Below are 12,259 nucleotides of genomic sequence, written 5' to 3'. Positions count from 1 at the left end.
TGGAAGAGCGTGCCATTCTGAGCATAAGCTCGGTCTCTCTCTCTGCTGTGGGAGACTCTGCATAACGTGAGCGCTCCCTAATACTTTGAGGGATTTCCCCCCTTTTTTCTTTAACTGTAGTGCTGTTACAGGGCAGCACTAGTGCTGGCCAGGGAGAATCCAGGCAGCACTGCAGGCTGCTTCACAGATCTGAGTCTAATTGGTAGGAATATAGGTTTTATTCAAAGTCAGATTCGGATGAAGCTAGAAGAAAATTTTTGTTTCAAAAATTCCATGTTTGGGAAGCTCTGGGGCAAGGAAGACTTAAAATAAAGGAGAAGAGGTGCAAAGTGAGACAGAAGGCAAGAAGATTTGGTTAGCCTGTGCTAGACAGGCCTGGGCAGGGGACAGCCTCCCTCTCAGCTCTGTGGCACGGCAGGCCAAGGGGTTGCAGCCCTGTTAGACTTTACTCTCAACACAAGGAAGTTGCCTTCAATTTTAGAGGAGCCCTTCATTTTACTCTGCTTCAGAACAGATATTTGAAAGTATAGCAGACTTCTTAGTGAAAATCTGTTTTAAAGAAGTAGAGTGTCCCCTGCCTTTTTTTTTTGTTTTTGTTTTTGTTTTTTTGTTTAGGTGGCTAAATATTTAGGGCATGGCAGTTTGTAAACCACTATTGTGCTAGGACATTTTAGTCATATCTGGTCCACTTGAAGATGAAAAAGTATCAGGTGCTAGGCATGTTCAGCATCTGTCCTCTCACATAGCTGTCCTTCCTTTGAATTTAAAGTCCCCAGTGCACTGGAGTCCCTTGTCCAGTTCTGATTTGCTCAGAGGCTGCCTGCTATCTGCATACATTCAGGTAACACTCACGGAGAACCACTCTGCACTAAGATGCTGGTATGCGGACTCTGTGGCGTCTTGGTGCTAGTGCAGCTTCCCAGGTGTCCAGACTGCTGCCGACAGCATGGCCAGGCCCTTAGCGTCTCACTAAGCGTGAGGAATAACAGTGATAGCGGATCAGGAGAGCACATGCCCAAAATGCACCAGCCAGAGCCAGTGCCAGCACACAGACATGGTTCCTGGCCACCAAAGGACCTGCCACCAGTTCTCACTCCAGCGCTACCTCAGGAGGGGTCAGCATGGGATTAGAATACACTGACCTGGCCTGGGCTGGGGGTGCGACCCAGGGTAGAGCACTTGCCTAACGTGTGCAAAGTCTTGGGTTCCTCCTAGAGTGCTGCAAAAAAACAAAAACCAAAACACATCTGAAGCATTCACATTCAGAGGGGCATAAGCTCTCCTGCCAGCCGGAGGCACAGTGCAGAGAGGGAGTCAACTTTAACAGCAAATGGGGAAGTGGCATGTCTCAAGTACTGTGGCGGTATCTGGAATCTGCAGAGTCCAAAGTGAGGTGCAGAGCAGCAAGAAGGACCCCCAGCAACAGGACTGGAGTAACTTGACTTTGCTTCCTGGCACTGCCATTTCCCCAGAGGGTGGCCTGCAGCAAATCTCTGACATCCTTGCCCCTGCTTTCTGATCAGTGTGATTGATTCCTCCCTGACAAGAGTCCACACGATATGCACGGGAGACCGTGTTTGACACAGTGGTCATCACCGTTGCCACGTAGCTTTTTTCATCATTTCTGTTTTTAACAAAATAGTGAGGGCTTACAGTTTTCACCCAGTGGTTGTGTTTTTTTTAAATTTTTTTAACTCTGAAAATGAGCAATTCCAGGTAGTCATGCTAGCTGCAGGTATTTGGAAAGTTAGTGTTCTGCTTATGTCATCCCAGGCCTTTGCAGTGTACGAGTCACCCTCACTGTGAGGGAGCCTGGGGAACAAGGACTCTCCCTTTTCTCCAGACGAGGAAGCTCAGATTAGAAGGGTTTACAGGACATACCCAAGGTCACATGTCTTCTAAGTGACGGAGCCAAGGTCAGAGTTCAGACATGAGCCCAGGGCTCCTTTGGTCACTTCAGGACACCTTTCCTATGTGACAGCCTCATCTTATAAGGATTTCTTTTTCTTGTAGCTGTCAATACCAGCAAATATGCAGAAAGCTATCGGATCCAGACCTATGCTGAATATGTGGGGAAAAAGCAGGATGAGAAGCAGATCAAGAGAAAATGGACGGAGGACAGTTGGAAGGAGGTGGAGAGAAAGCGGCTGAACACTCAGGGTTTGTCCCACCCGCTGCAGAACCACTGTTACCACACCAACAGGTGAGCGTGCTGGCCAGCTGCACGGGCTGCATCGTTCCAACAGAGCTCTTCTGTGCTTTCTTTAGGCTTATAAATAAGAAATCTGAGAGTGTTGTTTTTTGGTTTTTGTTTTTTCCCAACTTATCTCAACATACCAGAAGTAACTACTAGGGCTGGAGTTGTAGCTCAGTGGCAGAGTGCTTGCCTAGCATGTGTGAGGCACTGGGTTCAATTCTCAGCACCACATATAAATAAATAAATAAAATAAAGGTTTTCTTTAAAAAAAAAAAAGTGACTACTATTTAATTCCTTAGATTTGCGAGAACAACTTGTAGACCTTGGCCATTATGGCTGACCCTCATAAAACCTCCTTGTGACAGGCAGCATGTGTCTTTTTCCCACTTTAGGGTGAAGAAATGGGGGCTCTGTGACTTTCCCGCCAGTAAAGTGAGAGACTAGGATTAGAGCTGAGCTCTTTGCATCCAGTCTCTTCCTCTTCCCAGGATACCGTGTCGCCTCTCTGCCTGTCCTTCTGAACTCTTTCCAGATCCACCTACATGTCTGACACACACTACTTAATCACCATGATCCTACCCTCAGAGGGGAAATGCTGGCCACCTTTGCTGACGTCATGAAAGGGTGAACAATAGATATAGAAAACAGGAAGAATATATATATATTCATTGTAGAAAGCTGTAAGTTGTAAGCCATAGTCCCAAGGCCCAGAAGCAATCACTGTTAATATTTTAGATTGCCATCTTTACTTTTAAAATATTTTTTTAGGAATTTACAAAATTTGAGTATATTGAAGATACAATAAAATACACAGGTCTTGAATGTTCAGAGTTGGTAGTTGTGTGCACCCATGAACCACCACCAAAACAAGCCAGAGCATTTCCATCTCTGTCAGAAGTTTCTTTGTGCCTCTTTTCACACAACTCCAAATCACCCCTATCCTAAGCAACCATTTTTAATTCCTACCACTATACATTAATTTTACTTGTTCCTGAATTTTAAAAAATAGAATCATATGATGTTTGGCTTTTTAAATTTGTTTTCAAATTCATCCTTGCTCTTGCATATATTGATAGTTTATTATTTTTTCAAATTGGTAGTATTCTGTTGTATGAATAGACAGCATTTATTTTCTGGGTTCTCTTGTGGACATTTAGATGGTTTTTAGCTTGGGGCTATTACAATTAAGGTTCCTGAACACTTTTGTAAAAAAAAAGATCTCTTTTTTGTTGTTGTTGTTGTTCAGTATGTTTTCATTTCTCCTGAGTAAATACCTGGGAGTACAATTGTTGATTTTTAGGATGTTTCATATTTAGGTGCTCGTTAAACTTTGCAAGAACAAAGTGTATTTTATAGTCCCCCAGTGTTGTTAGAGTTCCAGTTACTCTGCATCCTTGCCAGCATTTAGTGCTGTCAGCCTTTCTATTTGAGCCATTCTAGAGGAAATGAGATGGAGTTGCAATATGGTTTTAGTTTGTATTACTCTCTTGCTAATGATGTTGACCATCTTTTTTTATGGTGCTGGGAATCCAACCCAGGACCTTGCACACGCTAGGCATGTGCTCTACCACTGAGCTACACCCCAGCCCTGACCATCTTTTTAAGTGCTTCTTGCCCATTCAGGTATCTTATCTTAGAGATGGTTTAAATCTCTTGTCCCTTTTTAAATTGGGTTGGTTGTCTTTTTACTTTTAATTTGTAGCTCTTTTTTGTATTCTGCATACACAGCCTTTGTCAAATATATGTCTTGCACTTATTTGGAAACTGCTTTGCTTATCTGCTTTCTTAATAATGTCTTTTAATGAGCAGATATTAATTTTGATAAACTTCTGTGTATGAATTTTTTTATATTTTAATTTTTTTTTTTTTTTCTAATAAAACTTTGCCCATCCTAATGCAGCAATGATTTTTCTCATGTTTCAGGTTTTACATTTGGGTTATGGTCCATTTCAAATTAATTTTGTATATGGAATGAGATGGGATAGGTTTAGGCTTTTGCCCTATGGCTGTCTGGTTGTTCCAGCAATATTTGTTAAGAAAAGACTTTTTTTCCTTACCATTTTCATCAAAAATAAATTGTGTATATCTTGGTCTTTTTCTGGAACCTTCTGTTCCACTCATTTTTGTCTTTTCTCATGTTCAGACCATACTGTCCTCTCGCTGTGGCTTAATAGTTAGTCTTGAAATCAACTGGCATACACCCTCTAACTTTTTCTTTTTCAGATTGCTTCAGCTATTCTAGATCTTTAACATTCCAAATACATTTTAGAATAATCTTGTCTATTTCTTCAATAAGCTTATTTTTTAGTTTTTATTATAGAGATCTTTTGTATCTTACATTACTTTTCTTCCTAAGTATTTTATATTTTTGATACTATTATAAATGGAATTGTTTCTTTTTTTAGATGAAAATAATTCAGTTTTATTCTTAATCAAAGAAATAGAAATAATAATTAAAGAATATTAATATAGTGAAACAAAATATTAACATTAACATTTATAGTGAAATCCTAACATAACTGTATATAGTTCAGGACATTTTAAATTGGCAAAAATTAGGAAAAATATTTTAAAATCCTAATGTGTGCATACCCCTTCATATACATCAATCCTGCTTCTAGGAAAACAGGTCAAGCAAATTACTCAAAACATGTGAAAACTTACATATCTTATATTTATTACAACCTTTTTTTAAAACTACATTTACTCCAATAAGAGGGAGTTGCTTAAATACATTTACTTGATAAAAATGCCCAATTCTCTTACAACATAAAAATATGGAACACTTCACGAATTTGCGTGTCATCCTTGCGCAGGGGCCATGCTGATCTTCTCTGTATCGTCCCAATGTTAGTATATGTGCTGCCGAAGGAGCACTGGAATCGCTTCTTAAATGTCATCTGAAATGGTTTCTGCTTGTGTGTAGAAGTACGATTCACTGCTCCAGGGCTGGAGGCATCACGATACCTGACTTCAGGTCACACTACAGAGCTGTAGTGACAGAAACTGCTTGATGCTGGCATCAGAACAGACACAGATGCAGCCATTCAATCTTCGACAAAGGTGCCAGAAACATACCCTGGAGAAAGACAGTCTTTTTAACAAACAGTCCTGGGAACTGGCCATACATATGTAGAAGAATGAGACTAGATCCCTGTCTCTCTCCCTGCACAAAAGTCAAATCAAAATGGGTCACAGACTTAAGAATTAGACCAGAAACTATGCAACTCCTAGAAGGAAACGTAGGATCAACACTCTAACATATAGACGCAGGCAAAAAGTTTTTTAGTAGGACCCCTGACACTTGAAATAATAACCAAGAATTAATTAATGGAATGGCATCAAATTGAAAAGCTTCGGCACAGCAAAGGAAACAATTAAGAATGTGAAGAGAGAACATACAGATTGAGAGAAAATCTTTGCTAGCTACTCTTCTGACAGAGGATTAATATCCAAAATATATAAAGAGCTGAAAAGAAAAACAACAAAACCCCCAAATAACCACATTACTAAATACCAAATGAACTAAGCAGACATTTCTCAAAAGAAGAAGTACAAATGGCCAACAAATATATGAAAAAATGTTCAGCATCATTAATAATTAGGGAAATATAAATCAAAACTATGTGGAGACTTCATCTTACTCCAGTTGGAATGGCAGCCATCAAGAACACAAACAGTAATGAATGCTGGAGAGGGTGTGGGGGAATTGTAAATTAGTACAAACACTATGGTAATCAGTTCGAAGGCTCTTCAGCATTTTTTAGTACACTTATTCCTATTTGATAGTTTTTTAAAAATATTCTTACAGTTTTCTGTCCGCATAATTATGGTATGTCTGGAATCTTTCTAATGTAGTCCCAATAGTTCTTAATAGCTTCTTTGATTTCTGGTAATAACAAGATATTCTAGGCCCTCCTGCACACTTTCTACCTTCTGTTTGAAATCAGTCATCTCTCCAGGGAGCACTGTTCCTCATAATGGGAAATGCCGTTTAGAGACCACAATTTGAGGTCTAGGGGCACTTGCAGATATTGCATTGGTTGTTTATTTTAGTGTTTTTGAATGAAAAGAGTTAGCAAGGAAGTCTTGTCTTCCTTGTTTTCTTTTTAAGATAAATATGTACTGATATTTCTAATTTTTGTTAAGACTCCAGAATATTTACTTAGTTTATTTTTATTCAGTTTCCCCTGCCCCTTGGCTTAGAAAATTTGGTTCTTAATCAAAGCACTTATTTACTGTGTCCTACAATGTACATAAAAGTCTCAGACTAACTAGCAACATCATGACTACTGATGTAATTATTGAAGAAGACTGCAGGTGTTTCTGGTCTTTGAGTACCCCAGGGAGGACGAATGGTCAGATGGCTGTTGGAACTTGCAGGTTGCCCCATGGTAGCAGGCTTGCCCATCATTTACAAGGTCCCCAGCACTGCCAAGAAAAGAAATAAAATAAATTTATGTTTTTAAGTCACTTGAAATAATTCCTCTCTTTGTGTTTGGACTACAAACTTAATAAACATTTAGTTTTGTTTTATTTTTACTTTCAGGGATTACTCTTGAGAATTTAAATTTGCTTTGTAATTATGTAAAACCATCATTTAGTTCCAGGGGCAAGTCTCCCAAACACGACACTTGTAGGAACGCCTGGCTTCTCACCTTGCCCTCTGTCTTGATCTCTGCACCTGCTGCGGGGATGTGACCACACGTGCACACACATTGCTGGACACCTGAGGACGCCCCACACACGCTGTCTCCACGCTCTTTTCCTTCAGCCACGTCCCTGGGAAATCTCTCTGACTCCACTTCTCTGAAAATGTGATTCTCTCTACTCTGAGGGGCTTTAGCGTTCCTCAGTCTCTTCAGTAAAACATCCTCAACAGCTACATCTGGCTGTTTGAATTCTGTGCATTTTCAACCCAATAGCAAGTCAAATGCTTTGTGAAAAATTTACTTATGACTAGTGCTGTAGTTCAGATGAATCATAATTTTTCGCCTCTTCTCATCTTCTTATCTTGTTCATTTATTTCATTTCATGTCACGTGTTCATACGTGGACATAGCAGAGTTTGGTAGATTTCTTATCTCACGTCTTGTCAGTATGAAGCTCATTAATACACAGCATGCTTTCCAGAATATCTAGAGGCCGTCGTGAAAAGCAAGGGAAGCTCATGTTTATTAAGCTGATTCTTCTTTCCAGGCTCTGTGCTAGGTGCTTTTCACTATTTTATCTTATTTACATAACAGTTCAGTGAAACCCATGCTGATATAATATTCCTGATTTGTATGAGAAAGTGGAGTCCTAGTGAAGCTAGGCACTTAGCTCCAGCTACCCAGGATTCTAACTCAGAGGCATTTTGGATCCATAACACTGTGTTCATAACACATAACACACTCTAAGATTCTGGCATGTTCACACCTGCCTGTGGGAAGCTTGGGAGACCTCTCATTTTAATAAATTATGTGCTCTTTTATAAAAATTCAAACCAACAAACAAAAAATTGTGGTAAAGAAGCCCTACGAAAAGCTCCAAATTTCATTCTTTGGGAGAGGGTTTAGATGTCCTGTACTGCAGATCACCTATGTAAAGTTGTCTGGTTTAAAACTCTTGAAAAGGGAGACCCAGGCCTGGGGTGCCCAAGCCAGCAGCAGTCATTCTGAACAACCCTCCTTCTGCACGCCTGGCGTCCTCGGTGGAAACCAGTCTTGGTCTCCGGTGGACGGGCTGATTGGTTTTCAGTGGAGGAAGAAGGTGTTGAGGCTGGGCAGCCTGGGAGGGCAGTGGCAGAGGACTGGAGGGAAAGCACAGTAGCAACTGCCTGGGGGATTCAGAAAAACCACTGGGAGAGGGGAGAGGCCCTGTGTCCTCTCCAGGGACCAAGAAGGAACCTGGAGGGGGCTCAGGAGCATCCTTAGCCCTTTTCACCTGATGTGCAAACATGAAGGCTCGCTCCAGCCACCGTCCAGGTACCTTGGACGCAGCTCTTCCTGCTGCCTTCCACTCCTCCTCACTGACTTGGGCTGGGTCTGGTGAGCTTTCAAAGGGCTGAGCTGGCTTCAGACTGCAGAAGCAGGAGAACCTTCCAGGCCTGTTGGAATGACTTCTCGTTTATAAGAAGTAAGGAAGAGTAATGGTGGCCCTCCACTCAACCTCCCTCTTATTCATCCACTTCCTCCTTACCAGCTAAAGGATCAGTCAGAGCTGAAGGGAGTACTTTAAGAAATTCAAATAATAGCATAAAACTAGAGTCTGGTTAACATAAAATGAAAAATTTTAACATGTACAGTTACTAATTAAATTGAATGATTAAACAGGAAAATTGATCTTACTATGGAATATATCTAAGATCTAAAACCTGATTTTCAGTCAAGATATAGTACAGCTAACAAGTACCCTTCTGCCCCATTTCCCTGGCCTCCACAATATATGTGGAGGAAGAATGAACTGATACTGACTTTTCTTTACATTTCCCAGACTAGCAGATCAGGGCACATTGCTGCCCTTCAGAGGGGATATTTGAACAGGATTCCCGAGAATAATCTAACACATAAGAGATGCAGACAATTTGGATACCACAACATGGTATATACACAGTGGAATATTATGCACTCTTAAAAATGAAGGCTATCGGACAGGCTACAACATGGGTACACCTTGAGGGCATTATGCCAAGTGAGATGAGCCAGTCACAGTAAGACAAGTGGTGTGTGATTCCACATAAATGAGGTGGCTAGCCTGAGTACGGATTGCTGAGACAGAAAGTAGAACGCTGGCTGCCTTGGGTGGGGGAGAGGAGCATACGGAGTGTTGTTGTGTATCTTACAGAATGAAAGGGGTTCCTGAGGTTGATCGTGCAGCAGTGCGAATGTACCTGGCCTGGTGCTGCTCCCCTGTAATCTCAGCAACTCAGAGGCTGAGGCAGGAGGATCACAAGTTGGAGGCCAGCCATGGCAGTGTAGCAAGGCCTTAAAGAGTAAATTAATGAGATCCTGTCTCAAAATAAAAAATAAAAAGGGCTCAGAATGTGGCTCAAACCCTGCCCCCCCCCCAAAAAAAAAAAAGGTGGGAGATTCAGGCAAATTGGAATATAATTTTTTAAAAAAATTTTAGTTCTATTTATTTATTTATGTATGTATTTATTTATTTACATGTGGTGCTGAGGATGGAACCCAGTGCCTCACACATGCTAGGCAAGCACTCTACCACTGAGCCATAACGCCAGCCCTAAGATATAATTTTTTTTTACAGTTAGTTTGACTTGCATCCTTTCTCATGATGGTGAGAACGAAAAGAAAGTTGACAAAAGTCCTAGAATAAGAATTTCAACAGAATTACAAATTATTACCCAGAAAAGTTGTTGATGAATTCATGATTTTCAGTTTCTGCTTATCTAGTTTACGTTTCCTCTGTTAAAATGCTTTTTTGTCTCTGCAGTGCTGAGGATGGAACCCAGGGCCTTGTGCGTACCACTTAGCTACATCCTGAGCCCTTAAAGTACTTCTAGATCTGTTCTTTCTTTCTCATCTGTGGTGTGGGCCGTAGCACATCTGGCAACCAGAGAAATTGATTTTTAGATGAAGGCCTACTTTAATCCAGCTGGATTACAGTGTCAACTGTACAGACGTTGACGGAGCACAGCTATGAAAGCACAACAATTATCTTTATTAAAAATTATGTGAATCGTTAGGATCTATTTGTTCATCAGCTTATTTTTTGTGTAGTCCTGGAGGTGGAACCCAGGGCCTTCTGTGCTGGGCAGGCACTCTACCACTGAGCTGCACACCCTGGCCTGTGTATTTTTAGAGTTCAGTCTCTATAGTTTATCTGGTTGATTTTTAAAAGCCTGTAGTTATTTTATTAAAATTTAGAAGATTTTAGCAATAATCTAGCTGTTTTAAACTTGAAAAGAAAAAAATGTTTGCATTCTCCAGTATAAGTCAGCATTTGCATTTAAAAGCTTCTGTAGCAGAAACTTGTGATTTGGCACTGAGAGCTTGCTCTCACCTCACACTTGAACGCTGTGTGTCATCTCAGGGTTTTATTTAAATAACATGAAGCTAAGTTTAACATCTTACACTTACATGACTTTTGATGTGTTGGAGTGCTTTCATGTTCCGTAAGGGCAGTAACACTTGGAAATTAATGTTTTCTTTCCATAGCTTCATGTTATTTACTTGATTAACCATAATTAAAAGTCATTGTCATCTGTGTTTTTAACAGTGTGTTACATTGCTGTACCCATCTTCATGCAATAGTGTAATTTTTTTATAATGGTCTAATGGTGCTGGCAGTTGACAAAAATGGCCCTCAGCATGCAAAGACGATAGGCAAAGGAAATGCAGTTCTTTCCATGTCTGGAAACTAAACACAAAACAAATTTCCAGCTTGAGTTACCCAAATCGTGTGCATTTAGGCTGACTTCTGTATTATATGTAATAGTGTTAGCTAAAATAAAGTATGAAATGTGTAAATTCTGTATTTTAATTGCCAGATGTAGGAATCCTGAACATTTTTCTGGCAGTTCTTTTTTTTTGACACTTTATGCTTAGTAGAATTCCCCTAGTACCTTTTCAGGCAGCAGGAACTGCAGTAGGTTTGTGTTTATTTGGGGGAAGTCTGATGTGAAGATGCAGACTGAGCACTGTGCCCAACCCCAGTCTGTCACTGCCTGCTAGCGGTTCCAAGTCTAGGTGTCTACAGACTTGCAGTCCTGCTCTGTCCATTCAGGAGTCCCTGAAGCAGCGTTTTCATTTCCTTCATTGCATGCTGGTACTGCAGAAGCCAAATGTTTGCCAGATGGGAATATTCTAGATACTCCCATTTGTGTCTTCTGTTCCCAAATGTGAAAGATCTAAAATCTGTGGTGGATAAGTGGATGTTTATTGTACAGTTTTTAAACTGTTCTGTACATTTGAAGTTTTCAGAATGGAGTGTTAGGAAAAAGTGGAGCAGCGCCTTCCAGAACCCTCATGTACATTTCTAGTGGAGTAGGGGAGTTGGTTGGTTCTCGGTGACTGTGGGTTCTGGACACCGAGCTCCCACATGACCGTTCTACAGATGGCTCACCCCCAGGAGCCTGAACTACTTCACTTCTCACCACTCAGCCATCAGACTCTTTCCTAGGCAAACTTCTCTCTGCTTGTCCCACCCTCTTCTCTTCCTTCTCCAATCCTTGTCCTCCTGCTTTTCAAAGATTTGAACCATTGTCTCTTAGGACCTCATCAGCCTCATCTCTGCAGACACAGACCTCCACCTTTCTCACCTAGAATAAGGGGCAGCAGAGAAGGAACTCGTTCTTCAGTAGTCTGCCAGTGCCAGGCACCACAGCACGCGCTGCCTGTTTCATTTTCTTATTTAGTCCTTGTAATCATCCGTTTTCTAATTGAGAAACTTGCTCGTAATCATACAACCAGTAAAAGACAGAACTCTATTCAAACCCTCCCTTCTCGTCTCCCAGGTCCCACGCGTGCACTTCTTGAAATTCTGCTTTCCTCTCCCGTAACCACTTGTGATCCTTCCTGGCCACTGAGATGCCTTCTGAGAAGCCTTCCAGGTCACCTGGTATCTTTGAGAGTTTTTTTGCCTGGGGGACTCTTGTGGGATGTACAGAGACAAAAGCTGGGCATTGTTGCTTATTCATAATAACTTCCCAGCACCCAGCACATGACGCTGTGTCCCTCAGAAAATATTTAAATGAATGAACAGGAGAACCGGTAATGCTTGGAACACGTCTTCCCACCCTTATTGAAGGCCTTGAGGACTGCCTTTTTTTCTTTTGAACATTCTAAAGTCATGCTAAGAGTGCTTTCAGTTGCTTTGCTAAAGGTAAGATGCAGAGAAATGATATCCTTTCCATAATTAAACCAGTGTTTGCCTCTTTTTATTGCCTTACCTGTTGCTTAGACTGAAAGAGCCATCTGAAGGTGGGAGTGGCCCATCTGTGGATGCCTTGGAATATCTCAAGTTTGAAGACCATTCATGAGTACCTTGTCACATTTTTTTAAGGGACAAGGATTTTAAAGGAAATCAGTCCCATGTGACACTGCAGGTGTCAGTATTCAAA

General features: G+C 41.0%; 2 protein-coding genes across 7 annotated transcripts in view; one reads left to right on the top strand and one right to left on the bottom strand.

The window, feature by feature from the left end:
• Nucleotides 1–12,259, top strand: part of PARN (poly(A)-specific ribonuclease) — a 578,557-nt gene that overhangs the window by 108,264 nt on the left and 458,034 nt on the right. For all 6 annotated transcript variants that reach the window (XR_013760652.1, XM_079120583.1, XM_079120580.1 and 3 more), the window contains one exon: nt 2,014–2,203. Coding sequence is in view for 5 of the 6 variants with exons in the window: in XM_079120583.1 (XP_078976709.1) it covers nt 2,014–2,203 (190 nt within the window). In the remaining variant the exon portion in view is untranslated. The remainder of the gene's footprint in view (nt 1–2,013; nt 2,204–12,259) is intronic.
• MRTFB (myocardin related transcription factor B) overlaps nt 1–12,259 on the bottom strand; it is a 386,264-nt gene that overhangs the window by 62,082 nt on the left and 311,923 nt on the right. The window lies entirely within an intron of this gene.

The sequence above is a fragment of the Sciurus vulgaris genome (genome assembly GCF_902686455.1).
Source record: "Sciurus vulgaris genome assembly, chromosome: 18".
NCBI classification, from domain to species: Eukaryota; Metazoa; Chordata; class Mammalia; order Rodentia; family Sciuridae; genus Sciurus; species Sciurus vulgaris.
The sequence above is the reverse complement of the archived record's forward strand: the minus strand, read 5'-3'. Positions and strand labels throughout refer to the sequence as shown.